This window comes from Hyla sarda, chromosome 5 (genome assembly GCF_029499605.1).
Source record: "Hyla sarda isolate aHylSar1 chromosome 5, aHylSar1.hap1, whole genome shotgun sequence".
Taxonomy (NCBI): domain Eukaryota; kingdom Metazoa; phylum Chordata; class Amphibia; order Anura; family Hylidae; genus Hyla; species Hyla sarda.
In genome coordinates this window covers 134,514,930-134,541,507 of record NC_079193.1, presented here as the reverse complement: position 1 = coordinate 134,541,507, position 26,578 = coordinate 134,514,930, and the positions used below count along the sequence as shown (strand labels likewise).

At 41.0% G+C, this 26,578-nt stretch overlaps 1 protein-coding gene across 23 annotated transcripts in view; it reads right to left on the bottom strand.

Annotated features, from left to right (window-relative positions):
• IKZF1 (IKAROS family zinc finger 1) overlaps nt 1–26,578 on the bottom strand; it is a 373,972-nt gene that overhangs the window by 9,617 nt on the left and 337,777 nt on the right. For 20 of the 23 annotated variants that reach the window (XM_056520296.1, XM_056520301.1, XM_056520305.1 and 17 more), the window contains one exon: nt 21,482–21,616. The exons of the other annotated variants lie outside the window; for them this stretch is intronic. In XM_056520296.1, coding sequence (XP_056376271.1) covers nt 21,482–21,616 — 135 coding nt within the window. The remainder of the gene's footprint in view (nt 1–21,481; nt 21,617–26,578) is intronic. 23 annotated transcript variants of the gene reach the window in all.

Here is a 26,578-nt window from a genome sequence, read left to right as displayed (position 1 = left end):
GTCGGGGAGGGAGGAGGGAAGGGAGAGGACTGTCCCGCAATCCCCGGAGCCCAGCACTGAGGAAAAAAGAGAGCACCGCTTTCAGACAGAATAAAAAGGAGAGAAGTCCCCGACCCCTGGAGAGACCCTAGAGATAAAGGGCTCCATAGGGATAGTGGTGGTGAGAGAGTGATAAGGGAAGAGGGGGGGGGGGAGATTAGGGCTGGGCGGTATACCGGTTAATACCGAATTTTTTGGGCTGTACAGTATGAATTTCCCCCCATACCGGTTGGGCCCCTCCCCCTCAGGAATGTATTATCAGCGCAGCGCTGTCCCAACATCGGGGAACTAATCTTATGTTTACCCGCCAGCACTGTTCTGCTCCCCCCCAATTAAGGATCAGCCCAGCGGGGTACTACTCACAGATGTCAACCTGCAGACCTCCAGATGTTGCAAAACTACAACTCCCAGCATGCCGGGAGTTGAAGTTTTGCAACAGCTAGAGGTCCGCAGGTTTGAGACCTCTGCTGTACGCTGTATACCTATGCCCGGGCTGCAAAAGAAAATAAACAGAAAATACAGAAAATAAACTTTTAACTCACCCACCTCGGCCGCACAAAGGGGACTGGAACGTGGACAGCCGTCAGCCTATCACCGGCCGGAGCGATGTCCCGCCCCGGCCAGTTATAGGCTGAGCCCACTTTCATGTAAGAAGCCAGCTTCTTACATGACAGAACAGCGCTGGCGGGGCACATGATTTGGGGGGGTGAGAAAATACCATTATATACCGTGGAACCGCCGTAAGTTAGAAAAATACTGTGATACACATATTTGGTCATACTGCCATACCGGTCATAAAGCCAAATGTGACTCCTTCTCTTCTGATCATTGTAGTACGCCCGCAGTGCACTTGACTTCCACACATGGGGTATTTCCATACTCAGAAGAGATGGGGTTACAAATTTTGGGGGATATTTTCTTATATTACCCTTTGTAAAAATGTAAAATTTGGGGGAAAACCAGCATTTTAGTGAAATTTTTTTTAAATTTACACATCCAATTTTACCTGTGGGGTGTTAAGGCTCACTGGACCCCTTGTTACTTTCCTTTAGGGGTGTAGTTTCCAAAATAGTATGCCATGTGGTTTTTTTTTTCGTTTTTTTTGCTGTTCTGGAAACATAGGGGCTTCCTAAATGTGACATGCCCCCCAAAAACCATTTCAGAAAATTTCCCTTTCCAAAATCCCATTGTCACTCCTTCCCATCTGAGCCCTCTAGTGCACCCACAGACCACTATACATACAAATATGAGATATTTCCTTAGAGAAATTGGGTTACAAAGTTTAGGGTGATTTCTCTCCTTCTACCCCTTGTTAAAATTCAAAAACTGGGTCTATAAGAACATGCGAGTGTAAAAAATGAAGATTTAGAATTCTCTGCTTCACTTTGCTGCTATTCCTGTGAAACACCTGAAGGGTTAACACACTTACTGAATTTCATTTTGAATACTTTCAGGGGTGCAGTTTTTATACTGGGGTCATTTATGGGGTATTTCTAATATGAAGGCCCCTCAAATCCACTTCAAAACTGAACTGGTCCCTGAAAAATTCCGATTTTGAAAATGTTGTGAAAAATTTGAAAATTAATGCTGAACTTTGAAGCCCTCTGATGTCTTCCAAAAGTAAAACATGTCAACTTTATGATGAAAACATAAAGTAGAGATATTGTATATATGAATCAATATATAATTTATTTGGTATGTCTATTTTCTTTACAAGCAGAGAGCTTCAAAGTTAAAAAAAAATGCAAAATTTTCAAATTTTTCATAAAATTTTGGATTTTTTCACCAAGAAATTATGTAAGTATCGACGAAAATTTACCACTAACATAAAGTAGAATATGTCACAAAAAAAAATCTCGGAATCAAAATGAAAAGTAAAAGTATCCCAGAGTTATTAATACTTAAAGTGACAGTGGTCAGATGTGCAAAAAATGCCCGGGTCCTTAAGGTGAAAATGGGCTGGGTCCTTAAGGGGTTAAACGTTCTTATTCTCTACCTTATTCTCTCTCTCTCTCTTTCTCTCTCGCTCACTCTGGCTGATGATTTTTATTTTTGGCAAACAGACAGAATTAGTCATCTTTTTTAGACCCAGTCAGAAGGTGGTCTAGATTTGCGTTTTTTTTTTTTGCACCAGTGGCAAAATTTGCTAAAAAATTTAAAACACACAGATAATAAATTCATGACCACTGCATCTGACACTTTACGAAATTGTCTAGCAACACCAAAAGGTCAAAATGACAAATTTGAAAAAAACTTTATGAAAAAAAAAACTTTAAAAACCCTGCAATTAGCTAAAAAAATAACAGAAAATCGCAAAATGTAGACAAAAAAAAGCAAAAGAACACAATGATAAATAACCTCCATAGATCCTAAGCACACACTCAATACAACCCAGGGGTAGCGTAGGGACAACGCTGACTTGAACTAGGGATCGACCGATTATCGGTTTGGCCAATATTATCGGCCGATAGTCACGATTTTGGACGGTATCGGCAATTACCTTGCCGATATTCCGATAATGCCCTGCCCCCCGCACCACCCCCACTACCTTAACGCGCCGCACCCTCCACTACCGCACCGCGCCGCACCCCCCACCACCGCGCCGCACCCCCCACAACCGCACCGGCCAGAGACCACCACCGCCACTGCCCCATTGCCTCCCCCATCCCCGGTTTTATAATTACCTGTTCCCGGGGCCCAGGGCTACTTCTGGCTCCTGCGCGTCCTGTGTTACGCTGTGCGCTGCGCAGTGACGTGCGACGTGCTCAACGCGACGTCACCGTCAGTGCGCACAGCGACAGCTCAGGAGGGCGCGCAGGAGCCAGAAGAAGCGTGGACCCCGGGCCCCAGGAACAGATAATTATAAAACCGGGGATGGGGGAGGCTATTGGGCAGCGGTGGTGGCAGTCTCTGGCCGGTGCGGTGGTGGGGGGTGCGGCGCGTGCGGTGGTGGGGGGTGGAGCGCGGTGGGGGGGCGTTGATAGGAGTCAGGACCCCAGGACAGGCAGGGGACCCCAGGAAAGGCGGTGGTCTCTGGCACCGCAAAAGCCGCCGCAGTTCATTGATTTAAAGTGCCCGCTTTAAATCAATGATCTACAGCGGTGTCGCCGGGGGGGAGAAATAGCCGTTAACTTATACCGAAATATCGGTATAAGTTATCAGCTATCGGCCCTAACCTCCACAAAGTATCGGTATGGGCCCTAACTTGAACCCAAACGAACATCTCCGGAGAGACCTGAAAATGGATGTCCACTGATAGTCCCCATCCAAACTGAAAGTGCTTGAAAGGATCTGCAGAGAAAAATTACATATAATCCATAAATCTGGGTAATCAGAAATCAAGCTACTACTGCCAGTTTATCTGGAATTGCTATCAAGTTGTGTCACTCCTCACTCCTGAATGCCTAAGACTGGACAACCTTCTTCACTTCAGGCCTTCTCTCATATCAAGTTGTGCTACTACAATGCAGCTTCTTCTTCAGCCAAGAAAAATTACTTATAGTTACTGATGATCTGACAGTAAAGCTATCCTTAGGAGATTGCCATCTTAGGCTGCTTTCACACTATAAAATTCATCCGTTTTAAAGATCCGTTTGATGTTCCGTTATGAAAACCCTGAAAATCGGCCATTAAACGTCCGTTAGAAAAACCAATTATAGTCTATGGGATTTTTACATTATCCGTTTTAATCAGTTATAATCCGTTATGAATAACGGACGTTATTTTGTGACGGGAAAATCAACGGAAGAAATAGTGCATGCACTATTTCACCCGTTACTATCTTCTGTCACAAAATAACGTCCGTTATTCATAACGGACTATAACGGATTAAAACGGATAATGTAAAAATCCCATAGACTATAATGGGATTTTCTAACGGACGTATGGGATTTTCTAATGGCCGATTTTCAGGGTTTTCATAACGGAACATCAAACGGATCTTTAAAACGGATGAATTTTATAGTGTGAAAGCAGCCTTAAAAGTTGCTAAGTTCCATAGTTACCACCATCTACACTGACCACAATAATTCGATGTATTTCCAGTCTGAATCCATATCAAACAAATGTGGACCTCTTCTTCTTCTTTCACTTTGGCTTCATTCTTATTTATTGTCCACACAGTAGAACTATAGGGATACCCCTTTCAGTCTCCTCAAAACATTTAGATTAATTTCTCAAGGATTCAGCAGACAGCTTCAACCCAAAATATAATGTCTATACCTGATTACAGTATCTTTGGACCATGCAGTGTATTATGTCTCCAAGTTCTGTATGGCATTGTGTAAGAACTTAAAGATCCTATCCTCAGACGAGGAACAAACTAATTGCTCTATGGGGGAGATTTATCATTGCTTTTAGAGCATTTTTTTGTCTATGTTTTGGCACAGTTAAGGCGCAAGCAGCATATTTAACTACTTTTATGCGTCTTTTGATATAGACAGTTTCACTCTTTTTGCCTACCCGTAGAACTTTTTCTTTCTGACCCTGCAGTGATCATGTATTTATCATTTGCGACTTTTGTCAAAAGTCGCTATTTTGTACGCTAAGGTCCATTTTTAGGTGCAACGCTACACCACCTGGCGTGAGAATCATTTCTACATTCCGCAATTCAACCTTTAACCTCTTGTGGACGACAGCATCCCACTCCCCTTATAGGACACTTTTTCTAGACGCTTGTGAGGGAGAGAAGCGGACACTTTTCCGAGTCCTGAAATTGGCAGGTTATGTGTTTTTACTTACTTTCACAAAGCTGTGTTGACATTTGTACTTGCATTTTAGACGCTAAAATCAAATTTGATTGCGGTGCCTAAGGGGTTAAAGCTGGGCATCACCGTCATTGGTGATGTCTGGCATTAGAGATGGGTCCTGGTGGCAGATAGCCGCCAGAACCACCCAGCTATGACCCGCGATCAGGAATTTGTATAATTTACATCCCTCTCGTTGCCAATCTTGTTATTGTCACTGTACATGTTCTTTTTATGTGCAATACATGTTAATGCTGCTATAATCTGAGCTATCATTGTTGATGTTACTTTTAACACTGTTGTGCGGATCTCGTGATATCACCCTTTTTGATGTTTGATTCTTTCTCAAAAGTTTGGGCACTCCAGGTAAAAATTTGTATTAATGTGCATAAAGAAGCCAAGGAAATATGGAAAAATCGCCAAAAGGCATCAAATTACAGATTAGACATTCTTATAATATGTCAACAAAAGTTAGGCTTTATTTCCATCATTTACACTTTCAAAATAACAGAAAACAAAAAAATGGCATCTGCAAAAGTTTGGGCACCCTGCAGAATTTATAGCATGCACTACCCCCTTTGCAAAGCTGAGACCTGCCAGTGACATGGATTGTTCTCAATCATCATCTGGGAAGACCAGGTGATGTCAATCTCAAAGGTTTTAAATGCTCAGACTCATCTGACCTTGCCCCAACAATCAGCACCATGGGTTCTTCTAAGCAGTTGTCTAGAAATCTGAAACTAAAAATAGTTGACGCTCACAAAGCTGGAGAAGGCTATAAGAAGATAGCAAAATGTTTTCAGATGTCAATATCCTCTGTTCGGAATGTAATTAAGAGATGGCAGTCATCAGGAACAGTGATCTGTTAAAGCAAGATCTGGAAGACCAAGAAAAATATCAGACAGTAAAGCTCGCAGGATTGTGAGAAAAACAATTCAAAACCCAAGTTTGACTGCAAAATCCCTCCAGAAAGATCTGGCAGACACTGGAGTTGTGGTACACGATTCCACTATAAAGAGATACTTGTACAAATATGGTCTTCATGGAAGAGTCATCAGAAGAAAACCTCTTTTACGTCCTCACCACAAAAATCAACGTTTGAACTTTGCAAATGAACATATACACAAGCCTGATCCATTTTGGAAACAAGTTCTGTGGAACGATGAGGTTAAAATTGAACTTTTTGGCCGAAATGAGCAAAGGTATGCTTGGAGAAGAAGGGGAACAGAATTTAATGAAAAGAACCTCTGTCCAACTGTTAAGCATGGGGGTGGATGAATCCTGCTTTGGGGTTGTATTGCAGCCAGTGGCACAGGGAACATCTCACGAGTAGAAGGAAAAATGGATTCAATAAAATGTCAGCAAATTTTGGATGCTAACTTGATGCCATCTGTGAAAAAGCTGAAGTTAAAGAGAGGGTGGCTTCTACAAATGGATAATGATCCTAAACACACCTCAAAGTCCATGGGGGATTACATCAAGAGGCGTAAACTGAAGGTTTTGCCATGGCCTTCACAATCTCCTGACCTCAACATAATTGAAAATCTATGGATAGACCTTAAAAGAGCAGTGCGTGACAGACAGCACAGAAATCTCAAAGAACTGGAAGACTTTTGTAAGGAATAATGGGCAAAGATACCTCAAACAAGAATTGAAAGACTCTTGGCTGGCTACACAAAGCGTTTACAAGCTGTGATACTTGCCAAAGGGGGCAGTACAAGATATTAATTCTGCAGGGTGCCCAAACTTTTGCAGACGCCATTTTTTTGTTTTCTGTTAGTTTAACCTCGGTTGTATGTAAATTATTTGAGGGTTTCCTAAGAGATGCTATTTTGGAATATCTTGATAAAAATAAATGTATGACCCCGTATCAGCATGGATTTATGAGGGATCGATCCTGTCAAACTAACCTGATCAGCTATTATGAGGAGGTGAGCTCCAGACTGGACCAGGGGCAATCGCTGGATGTCATATATCATGATTTTTCCAAAGCATTTGATACGGTTCCACATAAAAGGTTGGTGCATAAAACGAGAAGGTTTGGGCTGGGGGAGAATGTGTGCAAGTGGGTAAGTAACTGGTTCAATGATAGGAAACAGAGGGTGGTTATTAATGGTACTTTTTCTGATTGGGTGACTGTTACTAGTGGGGTACCACAGGGGTCCGTCCTGGGTCCTGTCCAATTTAATATATTCATTAATGACCTTGCAGAGGGGTTGAATAGTAAAGTAGCAATCTTTGCAGATGACACAAAACTCTGTAAAGCGGTAAACACTATAGAGACAGTGCACTGTTACAAATGGATCTGGATAGTTTGGAGGTTTGGGCTGGGAAATGGCAGATGAGGTTCAACACTGATAAATGTAAGGTAATGCACATGGGGAAGAAAAATCCGTGCTGGAATTATGTATTAAATGGGAGAACACTTGGGACGACTGACATGCAAAAGGACTTGGGAGTTTTAGTTAACAGTAAATTTAGCTGTTTCGGGCAGCTGCTGCCAAGGCTAATAAAATCATGGGGTGCATCAATAGGGGCATAGATGCCCACGACAAGGAAATAATTCTACCTCTGTACAAATCACTAGTCAGACCACACATAGAATACTGTGTACAGTACTGGGCACCAGTGTACAAGAAAGATATAGTGGAGCTGGAGAGGGTTCAAAGACGGGCAACCAGAGTAATACGGGGAATGGGAGGACTACAGTACCCAGAAAGATTATCAGAATTAGGGTTATTTAGTTTAGAAAAAAGAAGGCTTAGGGGAGACCTAATAACTATGTATAAATATATCAGGGGACAGTACAGAGATCTCTCCCATGATCTATTTATACACAGGACTGTATCAATAACAAGGGGGCATCCTCTACGTCTAGAGGAAAGAAGGTTTCTACACCAGCACAGACAGGGGTTCTTTACTGTAAGAGTAGTGAGACTGTGGAATTCTCTCCCGGAGGAGGTGGTCATGGTGAACTCTGTAATAGAGTTCAAAAAGGGTCTGGATGCATTTTTGGAGAGTAATAACATTACTGGTTATGTATTTTTACCTCTAGTATGAGGGTTTTTTGCCTTCCTCTGGATCAACTCAACTCAATAGGGACTTATTAGGGTTATAGGTTGAACTTGATGGACTCTGGTCTTTTTTCAACCTTATGAACTATGTTACTATGTTGAAATTGTAAATGATGGAAATAAAATCTAACTTTTGTTGACATATTATAAGAATGTCTAATCTGTAATTTGATGCCTTTTGGAGATTTTTCCATCTTTCCTTGGCTTCTTTATGCACATTAATACAACATTTTACCTGGGGTGCCTACATTTTTTATCCCCACTGTATGTAATACATTTTTATGTCTCAAAGTATGTGTAATTTATTCAGCAAGTGACTCCATTTTTTAGTTGTTGTAATAATTTAAGTTTGGGAGGTCACCAATACTTGCCATATTATTGATTAGGGGGTAACCTCCTTCTTTCGGAGCACTGTACTCTTTGCCCCCTTGTGGAGCGTATCATTTTTTGCTTATCATATTTTGGAGACAGTTCAGAGAAGAGCTACCAAACTAGTACATGAATTGTAGGATTAAACGTACCAGGAAACGTTAAAGGGGTACTTTAAAACATTATTTTTTTTTCAAATCAACTGGTTCCAGAAAGTCAAGCAGGTTTGTAAATGGTCTGACGAAGTGCGGAAACACGATACGGCTGTGACCAGTCAGCCGGATTCCCCGGCGTCCCTGTCTCCCTGCATCTGTATGTCTTAACTGCACGCCTAAGAAATAAAGAAGTTGTCGCTAGCTGTCCGTGGTGAGTGCCGCTTATTTTCTATGCTCTCTCACATGTTAGGTTTGTAAATAACGTCTATTAACAAATCTTAATCCTTCCAGTACTTATCAGCTGCTGTATGCTCCAGAGGAAGTTGAGTTGTTCTTTTCTGTCTGACCACAGTGCTCTCTGCTGACACCTCTGTCCATGTCAGGAACTGTCCAGAGTAGGTGCACATCCCTATAGCAAACCTCTCTTGCTTTGGACAGTTCCTAAAATGGACAGAGGTGTCAGCAGAGAGCACTGTGGTCAGACAGAAAAGAACAACTCAACTTCCCCTGTAGTATAAAGCAGCTGATAAGTACTGGAAGACATCCACTTATAGGATACGTAAAAACTTATGTTGTGGTCACTATTACCAAGAAGACCCTTACTTTAGTTAATATGTCTGGCCTATTGGTTAGTATAAGGTCCACCAGTTGATTTGAAAAAAAATGTTTTACACCAAAGTACCTCTTTAACCCCTTAAGGACTCAGCCCATTTGGGCCTTAAGGATAATATAATAACCCTTTTATATTTTCATCCATTAGTATGAGGGCTTTTTTTTGCGCGACCAGTTGTCCAATGTAATGCCATCACTCACTTTACCATAAAATTCATGGCGCAACCAAAAAAAATACTATTTGTGTGGGGAAATTAAAAAGAAAACAGCACAAATTTTGGAAGGTTTTGTTTTCACGCTGTACAATTTATGGTAAAAATGACATTTGTTCTTTATTCTTTGGGTCAATATGATTAAAATGATACGCATGATAACATACGTTTCCATTACTGTTGCACTTAAAAAAAAATCGCAAACTTTTTAACCAAATTAGTACGTTTAAAACCCCCTATTTTGAAGACCTATAACTTTATCATTTTTCCGTATAAGCTGCGATATGAGGGCAATTTTTTTTAGCCGTGATCTGTACTTTTTAATGATACCATATTTACTTATAAAAAACTTTTAATACATTTTTTATAAAATTTTTGGAATAAAATGTTATAAAAAAGCAGCTATTTTGTTTGGATTTTTTTTTTGTTCACGCCGTTCATCATACGGTATCATTAAAATTTTATTTTAATAGTTCAGATATTTACGCACGCAGCGATACCAAATATGTATATAAAATATCTTTTTTTTTTACCATTTTTGGGGGTGAAATAGGGAAAATGGGACAATTTACATTTTTATTGGGGAGGGGGTTTTTCAATTTTTTTTTACTTTTTACTTTTATTTTTACACTTTCATAGCCACCATAGGGGGCTATTTATAGCAATCATTTAATTGCTAATATTGTTCAGTGCTATTCAAACGACATAGCACTGATCAGTATTATCGGTCATCTTCTGCTCTGGTCTGCTCGATCGCAGACCAGAGCAGAAGACCCGTGGAAGGCAACGGAGGCAGGTGAGTGGACCTTTGTCGCGATGCTGCAGATGCCGTGATCTGTATTGATCATGGCATCTGAAGGGTTAATGGCGAACATCTGCGCGATCGCAGATGTCCGCCATTACCGGTGGGTACCTGGCTGCTATCAGCAGCCGGGACCTGCTGCGCATGACCCGAGCATCGCTTCAATGCTCCCGGTTATGCATAGGAAATAAGTGTACATCCTGGTGCATTAAGTACCAGCTCACCAGGACGTACATTTACGTCCGGCGTCGTTAAGGCTATGTTCACAGACCAGAATTTCTGCATGGAATCCTGCTTGAAAATTCTGCAGGAATTTATTGCCATTACACTTCAATGGGATTCTGTTATCCCTTTCGCACAGCGCAATTTCTGCTGCAGAATTTCCACTGCAGGAATTCCATTAAAGTGAATGGGCAATTAATTTCTGCCGCTTTTATTGCAGAATTTTCATGCAGAATTCCGTGCCGAAGTTCTGCCATGTGAGCATAGCCTTATTCTGCTGATCATTACAAGATGCCTGTCAGATGTCCTGGGGGTCAGATTTCCACTGATCAGAATCCATCATGTTTAAAGGGGAACTCCGGTGGAAAAAACATTTTCACATCACATCACATCAACTGGTGCAAGAAGATTTGTAAATACGCTTCTCAGCTGCTGTATACTACAGATATACTACAGATGAATTTGTGAAGTTCTTTTCTGTGTGACAACAGTGCTCTCTACTGACATCTCTGTCTGTGTCAGGAACTATCCAGAGCAGGAGAGGTTTTCTATGGGGATATGATTCTAATCTGGACAGTTCCTGACATGGACAGGGGTGTCAGCAGAGAGCACGGTTGTCAGACAGAAAAGAAATTCACTAATTTCTCAGTTTTATACAGCAGCTAATAAGTACTGAAAGGATCAAGATTTTTTCATCGAAGTAATTTACAAATGTGTACAACTTTCAGGCACCAGTTGATCTGAAAACATTTGTTTTCTACTTGTTTCCACCGGAGTTCCCATTTAACTCCATTTAACCAAGTAGATATACAATAATAAATAATGGAAGTCTTTCTTCTTACTGTTCTTCTTTTCAAGATCCATTCCTGGTCTTGGCTATAAAAGACTGCATCAAAAACTACACCACAATGCATTCTACAAACATGGTTAAAGGGGTATTCCAGGGGAAATATTTTTTTTTTTATATCAACTTGCTACAGAAAGTTAAACAGATTTGTAAATTACTTCTATTTAATCCTTTCAATAATTATCAGCTGCTGAAGTTGAGTTGTTGTTTTCTGTCTGGCAACAGTGCTCTCTGCTGACATCTCTGCTTGTCTCGGGAACTGCACAGAGGAGAAGAGGTTTGCTATGGGGATTTGCTTCTAAACTGGGCGGTTCCCGAGACACGTGTCATCAGAGAGCACTTAGACAGAAAAGAACAACTCAACTTCAGCAGCTCATAAGTACTGAAAGGATTAAGATTTTTTTAAAGTAGTAATTTACAAATCTGTTTAACTTTCTGGAGCCAGTTGATATATATATAAAAAAAAGTTTTTTACTGGATAACCCCTTTAAACAGCAGTTCTCAGTTCAGTAGAGTTACATTGTGGGCAATATATCATTTACATGTCCTATTGAAAGAACACACAATAGATTCTCATTTAAGCCAAAGTGTTAGAAGTGTGAATATGACACATTTAAGTGTTTATATGTATTGCACTTCATGACTTTTGTGGCTTCTTTTAATGTGCTTGTTAGCTATAGGAGCTATCAGACCAGTAAAATTAGACAAGACAGGAAACACAGTTCATGCGTGTGGAAAATACTGGGCTGGTTATGTGGTTACCAAGGCCAAATATAAACCACTAACTGAGCAGAGCTATAAATGCTGGGTGTTGCTTTACATATGTCTAGGTAAAATCTTCTCTTTTTTTTTTAAGTACATGCATGTGTCTTTGTTGTGATCTGCTTCATGACGGAAAACATTGTTCTAGAAAAGTTTCCATGCTGGCCGCCAAAAAAAAGTGATTATTATTTTTTTTTACTTTTAAAAATATCTTGTAGCCCTATATAATCCATCACAGCAATTGTCGGATGATTGCTGGGATTGTGAGAAACTAAAAATCTTTGTTGGTCCCTTTGTGCGGCTGACAATGATGCACAAGATGGGCTGAGAGAACGATATCAGCAATTCTTCATGTGGCCCTGATGACAATCTTTGAGCCATGTCTCATTACACAAGTGCTGATCCACTTTATTGGAGCTTGTATCAAGCATGGGTCTGCTTGTGTAAAAGGACATCCTTAGTATGAGGTGGGTTTCCCATGTACTCTTTTGTGGCAGTTTTCCATTTAGCTGTTTTTAGCAAAAAATAGATGTGGAACTAGCAGGAATTAGTACAACTTTTGTCTTTTTATTTCACGTTTAATCCATGAAATAGCCAGCAGAGACAGGGACAGGACTAATTCCTGTCATGTTAGGAAAGGATGCCATTGGCTCAAAACAAAATAGAAGCCATCGGTTCAAAAATGTCATATTGGTGACACGCTTTAAACATGCACAGTTTCGTAATGCTGATACTGGTACAAATGTGGCTGCTACTCCCCTGTGCCATTTCATCCTCTCTTCATCACCCTGTGCACCATTTTATCACTCCCCTTCATCATCTCCTTTGCCATTTCAATCCCCCCCCATCACCCCATGCTTTTTAATGACCGCACACCTGGTCAGCTCCGGCAGGTCCAGGTGCACACTTGTGTGTCCTACATTGCCCTCGGTGATGGACCACCAGTAAGGGAGCTCCACAGTGCCATAATAGTAAACTACATATATAATACCTTAAATACCAGTATCAGCATTACAAATGTGGCTTCTACTCCCCTGTGCCTTCATCACCCTCTGCACCATTTCATCACCCCCCCTTTATCATCCACTTTGCCATTTCATTACCCTCTTTCATCACCCCATGCTTTTCAATGATCGCACACCTGGTCAGCTCTGCCAGGTCCAGGTGCACACTTGGCCGCTCTCACTCAGATCTGGTGTCCTATCGGCTCCTCTGGCACAACGTCAAGGGGCATCACTCGTCAGAAGTTTAAGATAAGACAGCATAGGCCGTTTAAGGCGCTTTTGCTGTCCGTTGATGTGCACAGTTATCAGCGCTGTGGTACGTACACAGCGCTGGTAGTGCCGTAGTACAGACACAGCGCTGTTAGATGGTGGCGCTGTAGTACGGAAAAAGCGCTGTCACAGAATGTGAGCGCTGTTGGATATTGGCGAAAATGGAGCTGGGGAGCCCAGGGAGAGAGGTGATGCAAATGTTATTGCAAGAACTGTGATGAACTAAGTAAAGGAGGATTGGTGTGATGATTGGCTGAATGTGACATGGTAGGTAAAAAGGGGGAGGTTTTTTGATACCAGATGGTAGATAGTGGGAGAATAGGGGTGACAATGCATGATGAGGATAAGGGAGGAAACAGAGATAGTGATATGGATAGAATAATGGTTGAGGTGTAAAATAGCAATGCCACAGAGTGTGTTAGGATATATGAGGGGGAGTATATAGATATAAAAGGGAAAGGCAGGGTTATGACAAGGAAACCAAAAATGATGTATATATATGTATATATTCATATGTAGCTAGGGGAAGCTCAGGGGAAAAAAAGTAGTGTGAATGGTTACTGAACTATGATTGGCTAAATGAAGGGGAATGGTGTGATAGTTGGCTGAATGGCACATGGTGGGTAAAATAAGGGAGGGAGTTTTTTGGGTAACACATGATAGATAGAGAAAGAATGGGGGTAATAGTACATTATGGGGATAAGGGGAGAATAAGATAGTAATATGAATGGAATGATGATTGGAGTGTTACATGGAGATGCCACAGGGTGTATTGGGGTATAGCAGGGGGGGGGGGAAGAGACAGGATATATATGGGCATGTATAAAAAGGAACCAATAGTATACGGATATAGCATATTAAGGGGGGAGGGTTGTGGGGAAGTACCAAGTGATGTTGCATATAGCATAATAGCCGAATATAGCGTGATGGGGGAAGAGGTTTATTTGGGAAAAGGAATTTTTGTATACGCATAGGACCTGATGAAAGGGAGGAGGTTTACGGGAAGGAAACACATTTTATTTTGTATATGTATACATATGTATGTACACGCATGTAACCTAATAGGGAGAGGGTGGAGGGGCGATGAAAGGGGAAAACAATGGCGTTTGGGTAATGTATTGATTAACATATTGAGGTAGGAAGGATGCTTTGATATTGGTATATACTGAAATTAATATATATAGTGTTTATTGTTGAAATGGAGATGAAAATCATAAAATGTTGCAGTATCTTGTAATACCTTTTTTATTGGACTAACAGCATTTTGTAGAGACAAGCTTTCGGGATTCCTCCCTTTATCAAGTCTAAAGCAAAAAAAAATCTTTACTTTGGACTTGATAAAGGGAGGAATCCTGAAAGCTTGTCTCTACAAAATGCTGTTAGTCCAATAAAAAAGGTATTACAAGATACTGCAACATTTTGTGATTTGCATCTGCATCACTGGACTAATACGGCTACTCAAATTTACTACATTGTTGAAATGGGAAAGAATTCTGACTATTTAACAGATGAAAGACAATTTTTGTTTAACAAATAGGGAGTTTAGACTAAAATGGTCTCAGAAATTGAGCCCTAGGGGAGCTAGGGACTGAATTCTATAAATCCAGAATATTTCCAGACGTTTCAGGGCTTCGAATCTGTTGGAGCAATGTGATGACACGGAATCTATTGGTGTGATGGAGTATGGATTTTTTATATCTCTTTGTGCTGTAGCACAGTGTCGAGATAAGCTATGTAACTGAAATTGTATTTTTACATTGTGGCGATGTTTATTTATTCTGTTCCTTAATTTTTGAGTGGTGTGACCCACATATTGAAGATGACAACAACATTCGATAAGATAAATGGCACATTCGGTGTCGCACGTGAGGTGGGATTTAATCTGGAAAGTTTCACCAGTATTGTTAGACTTGAAATGAGTATGATTGTGTTTAATTTCCCTACAGCAACGACACCTAGTTTTCCCACATCTGAAACTCCCAGGTTTTTTCGGTTCTGTTCTTCCTTTTTTATGTTGTTTCAGTTGGCTCGGTGCTAAGATATTTTTTAGGGATCGAGCCCTTCGAAAAGTAATCTGTGGGGCTTCAGGAAGCGAATCCTTCAAAAAATTATCCATTTTGAGAACGTGCCAGTGCTTTTTTAGGATGTTTCTTAAATCGGGGGCAGAGGAATTAAAGGTGGTTATGAAATTTAAATCTCTCTTTGACACTTTTTTCTTTCTGTTTCTCTTTTGGTTTAAGGCACTGTCCTTGGGTTAGGTGTTTGATTCTGCGGTATGCTTGGGTGATTAAAGTTTTTGAATATTTTTTAGTTTGGAATCGCCTTTCCAAAATTTTGGCCTGGGCTTTAAAATCGTCATCTCTAGAGCAATTTTTTCTGATTCTTTGATATTGTGAGAAGGGTACATTCTCTAGCCACTTCTTGAAGTGACCACTACTGAAGTCTATGTAGCTGTTTGTGTCTACACTTTTAAAGAAGGTTGACGTGAGAAATTTATTGTCATCGTGAGTGATCACGAGATCCAATAATTCGATGGACTGCTGGCTGGAGTGCATGATGAACTGAATCTCCCAGCAGTTGTTGTTCAGATGGTCTAATAGGGTATGTAGCATAGATAGGGAACCTTTCCATAAGAATATAAGGTCCTCTATATATCGACGATAGAAGGCTGTTTTCCATAAGTGGGGTGTTTTTCCATATATGCTGATCTTCAAATGTCCCCATAAAAAGCTTGGCGTATGAGGGCACCACCTTCGCCCCCATGGCTGTCCCCTTCCTTTGGTGGTAGATGTTACCATCGTAGATTAAAAAATTGTTGAATAGAATGAATCGTAGTCCTTCTAGTAGAAAAATGCGCTGTATATCTGGAATATCTGGATCATTCACCAAGAAGGATTCTACGGCCCGCAGTCCAGGGGTGTGGTCTATATTGGTGTATAATGAGACCACATCACACATAACTAGGATATACTGAGGGTCCCATGGGATAGTGGAAAGGAGCTGAATAAGAGTAGTGGAGTCTCTTAAAATATTGGGTAACTGAACATACTTTTGTAAAAAAAAAAAAGATCAATGAAATGTGATAAGTTACTACTGGCAGAGTTTGTACATGCAATAATGGTTCTTCCTGGGGGGGAGGTGAGGGATTTATGTATTTTTGGCAGAAAAAAAAAATGGTTTATTGGTATTAGTGACTGTGAGAAATTTATACTCATCTTTATTGAGAACCTTTTCAGTATGAGCTTTATAGAAGAGATCTGATACGGTTTTTAGTATGTGGGGGAAGGGGTCCTCCGAAATCTTCCTGAAATATTCTGGGTCTGATAGGATCCTAAGGTCCTCGGCATGGTAATTTTTGTAGTCCATAACTACCAGCCCTCCACCCTTATCTGCTGGTCTGAAAACTATGTCTTGATTTTTTTCGTAGGTTTTTTAGAGCAAGGGTTTCTGAATTGGTCAAGTTCTTATGTTTTTTGGGAGGTAGGTCTTGGAATTTTTTAATACCAATTAATGGAACATGAAAATATATTGGCCCTGTGCATGTTCCGGATAAAACCTGGAGGGTGCCTTTACTTCTTGATGGTGGGATTTTCATGCCCATATATATCCCGTCCCTTTTCCCCCTGCTATACCCCAATACACCCTGTGGCATCTCAATGTCACACTCCAACCATCATTCCATTCATATTACTATCTTATTCTCCCCTTATCCCCATCATGTACTATTACCCCCATTCTTTCTCTACCTATCATGTGCTACAAAAAAACCTCCCTCCCTTATTTTACCCACCATGTCCCATTCAGCCAACTATCACACCATTCCCTTTCATTCAGCCCATCATAGTTCAGTAAACATTCATAGCACTTTTTTCCCCTAGCTCCATATCAATATATACATAATTTTTGGTTTCCTAGTAACAACCCTGCCTTTCCCTATTATATCTATATACTCCCCCTCATATATCCTAACACACTCTGTGGCATTGCTATTTTACACCCCATTCATTATTCTATCCATATCACTATCTCTGTTTCCCCCCTTATCCTCATCATGCATTATCACCCCTATTCTCCCCCTATCTACCATCTGGTATCAAAAAACCTCCCCATATTTACCTACTATGTCCCATTCAGCCAATCATCACACCAATCCTCCTTTACTTAGTTCATCACAGTTCTTGCAATAACATTTGCATCACCTCTCTCCCTGGGCTCCCCCCAGCTCCATTTTCACCAATATCCAACAGCACTCACATTCTGTAACAGCGCTTTTTCCGTACTACAGCGCCACCATCTAACAGCGCTGTGTACGTACCACAGCGCTGTGTGCGTACCACAGCGCTGATAACTGTGCACATCAACGGACAGCAAAAGCGCAAACAAGAGCGCTTGGCTGCCCGTAAACACACTAAGGCCCGCCCCTTTTGCCCTCCGTGACGGCTATATGTCGCTCCCTCTGAAAAACATGCTGTCAGTACTGATTATAGAGCTGGCAACAAGTAAAAACAGCCCTTTTCAGTGCCCAACACTATAATAACCTTAGATTGTGTATGAAAGCACCCTAATATTTATCTGCACCAACTAGTGCTTTACATGCACTTTATATGCCTACACCGGAAGTGGCTGTTCCGTACATGATTTCACTTAAAACATGATAGGGAATACGTTCATACATTAGAGAAACCCTCTTTTTTAATCAATAAAATTATATTATAAGTCTCAATTAACACCATACATATGGCACAACCACAATTGTCAGTGATAAAGTTAAAGGGGTTATCCAGGAAAAAACTTTTGTTTATATATCAACTGGCTCCAGAAAGTTAAACAGATTTGTAAATTACTTCTATTGCAAAATCTTCATTCTTTCAGTACTTATGAGCTTTTGAAGTTAAGGTTGTTCTTTTCCATCTAAGTGCTCTCTGATGACACGTGTCTCGGGAACCGCCCAGTTTAGAAGCGGTTTGCTATGGGGATATGCTTCTAAACTGGGCGGTTCCCGAGACACGTGTCATCAGAGAGCACTTAGACAGAAAATAACAACTCAACTTCAGCAGCTCATAGGTACTGAAAGGATTAAGATTTTTTAATAGAAGTAATTTACAAATCTGTTTAACTTTCTGGAGCCAGTTGATATATATATATATATATATATATATATATATAAAAAAGTTTTTTCCTTGATAACCCCTTTAAATGAATCACTGCTACTTTTTGTTTTCATTTAATCCACTCCTGGTCTTGGTTTCATATACTCCATCACACAACCTAACAAAACCTAATTAAAACACAATATGAGCACCCTAAGGTCCCAATCATGCAGCTAATTTTGGCACTCATTTGGGCTCGGAATCTGCACATACATCCATATAATCGCTGTTTCCAGGGGTCAAAATGGGATCCCGGAAACTATAGGCCTTTAAGTTTAACATCGGTTGTGGTTAACATTTTTGAGGGTATTCTGAAGTATCTTAAAGGGGTACTTCGGTGAAAACCTTTTTTCTTTTAAATCAACTGGCTCCGGAAAGTTAAAAAGATTTGTAAATTACTTCTATTAAAAAATCTTAATCCTTCCTGTACTTATTAGCTGCTGAATACTACAGAGGAAAATTCTTTTCTTTATGGAATGCTCTCTGATGACATGACGAGCACAGTGCTCTTTGCTGACGTTATTATAATAATAAGTCTTTATTTATTGTTGTCTTTAGTGGGATTTGAACCCAAGGCCCCAGCACTACAAGGCAGCAGTGCTAACCACTAAACCACCAGGCTGCCCTGAGCATACATCTGCTATGCACGGTTGCTAAAATGGACAGAGATGTCAGCAGAGAGCACTGTGCTCATGATGTCATCAGTTTTCCAAAAAGAAAGGAATTTCCTCTGTAGCATTCAGCAGCTAATAAGTACTGGAAGGATTAAGACTTTTTAATAGAAGTAATTTACAAATATGTTTAACTTTCTGGCACCAGTTGATTTAAAAGAAAAAAGGTTTTCACCGGAGTACCCCTTTAACAAAAATAACCTTCTGACACAGCACCAACATAGGTTAATGTGGGATCAGTCCTTTCAGACTAATTTGACCGGCTTCTATGAGGAGGTCAGTTATAGATTGGATCAGGGTAAAGCTGTGGATATTGTATATCTAGACTTTTCTAAGGCATTTGATACAACGCCACACAAAAAGGTTAGGACATGAAATGAGGATGCTGGGACTACGGGAAGATATATGTAAATGGATTAGCAACTGGTTCAGTGATAGGATGCAGGGGGCATGTATCAATGGAACTGGTTGGGTGACAGTTACAAGTGGGTACCACAGGCGTCAGTAGCGGGTCCACTTCTTTTTAATATATTTATTAATGTCCTTGAAGAGGGATTACAAAGTTGAATTTCAACATTTGCAGATTACAATAAACTTGGTAAGGTGATCACTACAGAGGAGAATAACATAATATTACAAAGGGATCTGGGGAAGTTGGGAGCTTGGGCACAGACATGTCAAATTAAGTTTCATGTGGATAAATGTAAGGTTTGGGCATTTGGGACGTAAAAATGACATGCACAATTATGTGCTAAATAATAAAACATTCGGTAAAACCTCTACTGAAAAGGACTTGGGGGTACTGTTGGACAGTAAACTTAGTGCTAGGCAGCTGCTGCCAAGGCATAAAGGCTTGTGACAAGAACATAGCTTTGCCCCTTTATGTCCAACTTTGGGCAGCTGTATATAAAAAAGAACTAGAAAGGGTACAGAGAAGGGCGTCAATTATTTATATCAGAGGGTTATACAGGTTGTCAACCTTGGGGTTATTTAGTTTAGAGAAAAGACATGTTAGAGGCGATTTGATCATAATGTACAAATATATGAATGAGCAGTACAAAGATCTTTCTAGTGATATTGTATCTATGTAACTATGAATGTGGCAGATTTGAAGTGAAAATACAAAGTCCTATTGACTTCAATGGGATGTTTTCTTGCTGTTTCTGGCCAAACATGTCAATTCCTTTGGCGGATTAGTATCAGAAATTTACAAGCAGGAATTACCATATGTGAATGTGGTAGTAAAAATCTTATTGAAATTGATGGAAGTCTGATACCAGGCAGAATCCATGCTAAAATATGACATTTAATACACTTCAAATTCAGCAAAGATTCTGCCTGAAATTACTAATAAAAAGAAAAGCTCTATATCATGTTCATAGCTGAAGACATGCACTGATAGGAGGATAAAACAAGTGGCACCTGTCTCTTAGCTGATGACTGTTTAAAGAGTAATAACATCATGTTTTTCTTATAAGCTTAAAGGTGTGATCCAGGGAACTGAAGTTATCAAACTCTTATCACCTATTCAGAGGACCAAGGATAAGAGTCTGATCGCGAGGGTGGGGATCCAACCGCTGGAACCCCCTGGCGATCTCCTGCATGGGCCACATGTACGTAGCCATCCTCGGCGCGCTTTTGCCCACACCTTCCTGGACGAGCGCAAGTGACAGACCGCTCAGCCAAAAAGTTTGCTGCACAATATTTGGAAAAGCAAGAGAAATACTGGTAAAATATAGTGTGGTCAGATGAGAGTAACATTGCATTGTTTGGATGCCATTATACACACTAAGTTTGGAAGAGAAATGGCACTGTAAATCACCCTAAAAACACCATATCAAAGTGAAGTTTGAAGGAGGGAACATCATGGTGTGGGGATGCTTTTCAGCAAATGGTACTGAAGGAAGGATGAATGGGCAAATTTACCGAGACATTTCCGACAGAAATGCCATCTACCAGTATGATGAAGATGAAACCAGGGTGGACATTTCAGCTAAACAATGATCCCAAACTCACAGCCAAAGAAACTCTCAAATGGTTTCAAAGAAAAAAAACAAAGCTGCTAGAATTGGCCGGCCAATCACCTGACTCTTGGAACCTTTAAAATTTGAAGACTGTTTGTATGGAAGAATAGGCCAAAATCAAACAAGAGCAATACATGCTAGTTTTTTTTTCATAAAGGAGACACCTTGAAGCTGTCATTACCAACAAAGGCTTTTGTACAAAGTATTAAATAAATATCAGTACGTGTGTTATATACTTTTTTCCTGTGTCATTTTATTTTATTACACATAACTTAATTTCTGAACTTTTTTGGTTTCTTTGTATGTATAGATTATTTGGGTTGTTACTAACTAGTGCAAATTTCATGTCAAAAGCCTCTTTGGAAATATATTTAGTGAGAAAAATGGTGATGTGTACAATACCTAATGTATATTACTGTGCTAAATAGTTATATATTTTTACTTCTGATCCAATTTTTATCTAAACTGGTGAACCAAATCATTTGTGTAGTACACTAAGGTAGATTAGGTTACAAACTCTTACCAACAAATTTCTGAGGCATACAGCTCTTACGTTTGGCAACATTACTTGCAAGTCTGTCCAAAACAAGAGATCTTTCAGACCCAAGCTTAGAGAGATCTTCTGCCATGTCAGTATGATTGCTCTCTTCTTTTATTGCTATAATAAAATTGAAAAAAATGATGTGTAAAATATTTTGAGCTACAAATAATAATTAGTAGATTGGTTACATTGGTCATTAATTTGAGATACATTATCATCATCATTGACATAATGAGTTGCAACTAGGATGATCCTTTTTCCATTTTAAGTAAAAATACTCACTGAAAAACCTGATAGAAAACATGGAAGCATGCCGGACTTTACTTAGATTTTAGACATTAAAAATACAATGCATTCGGTTATCATCTATTCCAGTGATGGTTTAACATAGGAGTTGTGAGGTATGACCATATGCACTGGCAATTTACATGATTGCAGACATATTAGGGAATCAATGCGGTAAAGGAGATGAGCATATTTAAAAGAATAAAAACTAGTTTTAAACTAGAGGGGCAAAGGTTTAAAAGTAATATCAGGAAGTATTACTTTACTGAGAGAGTAGTGGATGCATGGGATAAGCATAAGGCTATCCTTCATATAAGATAGGGCCAGGGACTTTTGATAGGATTCAGTTTATTGGGCAGACTAGATGGGAAAAATGGTTCTCATCTGCCGAGCACATTCTATGGGGGACATGTATCAAAGATTTTACCCCTGTTTTGTGTGTATTTTTTTGCGCAAAATTTTGCGCAAGTGCTTGTTTTTTCCCATTTTTTTGCGCACGTTTTGGTAGAGCATGTCCTCCAGATGTGGCTGAATCAGGGTACCTTGGAGTGACATCTATAGTACACATGGATTTATTACCTGCGTTCTTTTCCTTTGCACCAAAAATTTTGACGCACGTGCGTCTTTTTACCCATAAATATAAGCCAACTTTAACTGCACGTAGCAATCCTTTCTATTTCTGAAGGAAATAAGGAACCACCAGAATGTTATAACTTTCCTATCAATTCCTCATTTGGTTTGTTTTATATTGCTTTTTACTCCTTGGTTATTCCCAAGCACTTTTAAAATAATTTGCATATAGAATATTGGTTTACAGTTCAGTTATTCATTAGATCACTTGTATATTGGTTTTGTTATTTTATGATCCAACAATTTAATACATTTACATAGGAAATGTTTGATATCTTACTTATCATTGAACAAGCTCCGTCACATTAAAATAGCTTTGTAATCCACTTAACACTGTAGATCATTCTCCTTTTATTTTTACAATTTACTGCTTTCCATTATACTTTTCCCCAGCGCCCGGTAAGATGGCGGCTATCACTGATAGCCAGCCATCTTACCATTTGACCATCTGGGCATGCTGGGAGTTGTAGTTTTGCAACATCTGGAGGGCCACAGTTTGGAGACCACTGTATAATGGTCTCCAATCTGTGCTCTTCCAGATGTTCCAAAATTACAAATCTCAGCATGCCCACTCTGTCGAGGCATGCTGGGAGTTGTAGTTCTGTAACATCTGGAAGACCACAGATTGGAGACCATTATACAGTGGTCTACAAACTGTGGACCTCCAGCTGTTGCAAAACTACAACTCCCAGCATGCCCAGACTGCCCAAGCATGCTGGGAGTTGTAGTTTGTCAACATGTGACCCTTCAGATATTGCCGAAATACAACTTCCAGCATGCCTGGCCATGCTGGGAATTATAGTTTTGCAACAGCTGGAGGCACACTAGTTGGGAAACATTGTTCGTTTCCTAACTCTTTTTCCCAACCCGTGTGCCTCCAGCTGTGCCTCCAAACTATAATGCCCAGCATGCACTGACAGACCATTCATGCTGGGAATTGAAGTTGTGCAACAGCTGGAGGCACACTGGTTTGGAAACACTAAGTTAAGTAAAAAACTTTCAAGTGTTTTGCAACCAGTGTGCCTTGAGCTGTTGCATAACTACAACCCTCAGCATGCACGGACTGCCAAAGGGCATGCTGGGAGTTGTAGCAGTATGCCTCCAGCTGTTGCATAACTACATGTTCCAGCATGTCCTTCTGCTGTCACTGCATGCTGAGATTTGAAGGCACACTGGTTGCGAAACACTGAGTCTGTTTCCGTGTTTCGCAACCAGTGTGCCTCCAGCTGTTGCAAAACTACAACTCCCAGCATGCACGGACAGCCAAAGGGCATGCTCGGAGTTGTAGTTTTGCAACAGCTGGATGTTTCCCCCCCCCCCCCCAATGGGAATGGACAGGGTACACTCACATGGGCGGAGGTTTACAGGGAGTGCTGCAAGATTGAGATGCAGCAAACTCGCTATCAACCCCCCGCCCGTGTGACTGTACCCTAAAAACACTACACTACACTACACTTAAATAAAATAAGTAAAAAACACTATATATACACATACCGCTACACAGCCCCCCTCCCCTCCCCAATAAATATGAACAACGTCTGGTAACGCACTGTTTCCAAAATGGAGCCTCCAGCTGTTGCAAAACAACAACTCCCAGTATTGCCGGACAGACATTGACTGTCCAGGCATGTTGGGAGTTTTGCCACAGCTGGAGGCACCCTGTTTGGGAAACACTGGCATAGAATACCCCTATGTCCACCCCTATGCAAAACCCTAATTTAGGCCTCAAATGCGCATGGCGCTCTCTCACTTTGGAGCCCTGTCGTATTTGAAGGCAACATTTTAGGGTCACATATGGGGTATCGCCGTACTCGGGAGAAATTGCCTTACAGATTTTTTTTTTCGATTTTGTCGCACAATGATTTTCTTTTCCGTTTCGCCGTGCATTTTTGGGTAAAATGACTAATGTCACTGCAAAGTAGAATTGGTGACGCAAAAAATAAGCCATAATATGGATTTTTAGGTGGAAAATTGAAAGGGTCATGATTTTTAAAAGGTAAGGAGGAAAAAACGAAAGTGCAAAAACGGAAAAACCCTGAGTCCTTAAGGGGTTAAACTCATCTGGGGCAAGTAACAGGTGTGGGCAATATAAAAATCACACCTGAAAGCAGATAAAAAGGAGAGAAGTTCACTTAGTCTTTGCATTGTGTGTCTGTGTGTGCTACACTAAGCATGGACAACAGAAAGAATAGAAAAGAACTGTCTGAGGACTTGAGAACCAAAATTGTGGAAATATATTAACAATCTCAAGGTTACAAGTCCATCTCCAGAGATATAGATTTGCCTTTGTCCACAGTGCACAACATTATCAAGAAGTTTGCAACTTATGGCACTGTAGCTAATCTCCCTGGGCATGGACGGAAGAGAAAAATTGATGAAAGGTGTCAACACAGGATAGTCCGGATGGTGGATAAGCAGCCCCAAACAAGTTCCAAAGTTATTCAAGCTGTCCTACAGGCTCAGGGAGCACAAGTGTCAGTGTGAACTATCCATCGACATTTAAATGAAATGAAACGCTATGATAGGAGACCCAGGAGGACCCCACTGCTGACACAGAGGCATAAAAAAGCAAGACTACATTTTGCCAAAATGAACTTGAGTAAGCCAAAATCCTTCTGGGAAAACATCATGTGGACCAATGAGACCAAGATAGCTTTTTGGTAAAGCACATTATTCTACTGTTTACCAAAATCGGAATGAGGCCTACAAAGAAAAGAACACAGTACCTACACTGAAATATAGTGGAGGTTCAATGATGTTTTGGGGTTGTTTTGCTGCCTCTGGCAATGGGTGCCTTGAATGTGTGCAAGGCATCATGAAATCTGAAGATTACCAATGGATTTTGGGTTGCACTGTACAACCCAGTGTCAGGAAGCTGGGTTTGCATCCGAGATCTTTGGTCTTCCAGCAGGACAATGACCACAAACATATGTCAAAAAGCACCCAGAGATGGATGGCAACAAAGCACTGGAGAGTTCTAAAGTAGCCAGAAATTAGTCCAGATCTAAATCCCATTGAACAACTGTGGAGAGATCTAAAAATTGCTGTTGGGAAAAGGCGTCCTTCCAATATGAGGAGCAGTTTGCAAAGGAAGAGTGGTCCAACATTCCGTCTGAGAGGTGTAAGAAGCTTATTGATGGTTATAAGAAGCGACTGATTTCAGTTACTTTTTCCAAAGGTTTGCAACTATATTAAGTTAAGGGGGCCAATAATTTTGTCCAGACCATTTTTGGAGTTTGGTGTGACATTATGTCCAATTTGCTTTTTTTCCTTCCTTTTTTTTTGTTTACCGTATATACTCGAGTATAGGCCGAGTTTTTCAGCACGATTTTTCGTGCTGAAAACACCCCCCTCGGCTTATACTCGAGTGAACTCCCCCACCCGCAGTGGTCTTCAACCTGCGGACCTCCAGAGGTTTCAAAACTACAACTCCCAGCAAGCCCGGGCAGCCATCGGCTGTCCGGGCTTGCTGGGAGTTGTAGTTTTGAAACCTCCGGAGGTCCGCAGGTTGAAGACCACTGCGGCCTTCAACATCATCCAGCCCCCTCTCACCCCCTTTAGTTCTGAGTACTCACCTCCGCTCGGCGCTGGTCCGGTCCTGCAGGGCTGTCCGGTGAGGAGGTGGTCCGGTGAGGAGGTGGTCCGGGCTGCTATCTTCACCGGGGAGGCCTCTTCTAAGCGCTTCGGGCCCGGCCTCAGAATAGTCACGTTGCCTTGACAACGACGCAGATACGTCGCTGTCAAGGCAACGGCTCTATTCCGGGCCAGAAGCGCGGAGAAGAGGCGCCCCCGGTGAAGATAGCAGCCCGGACCACCTCCTCACCGGACCACCTCCTTACCGGACAGCCCTGCAGGACCGGACCAGCGCCGAGCGGAGGTGAGTACTCAGAACTAAAGGGGGTGAGAGGGGGCTGGATGATGTTGAAGGCCGCAGTGATCTTCAACCTGCGGACCTCCGGAGGTTTCAAAACTACAACTCCCAGCAAGCCCGGACAGCCGATGGCTGCCCGGGCTTGCTGGGAGTTGTAGTTTTGAAACCTCTGGAGGTCCGCATGTTGAAGGCCGCAGTGGTCTTCAACCTGCGGACCTCCGGAGGTTTCAAAACTACAACTCCCAGCAAGCCCGGACAGCCGATGGCTGCCCGGGCTTGCTGGGAGTTGTAGT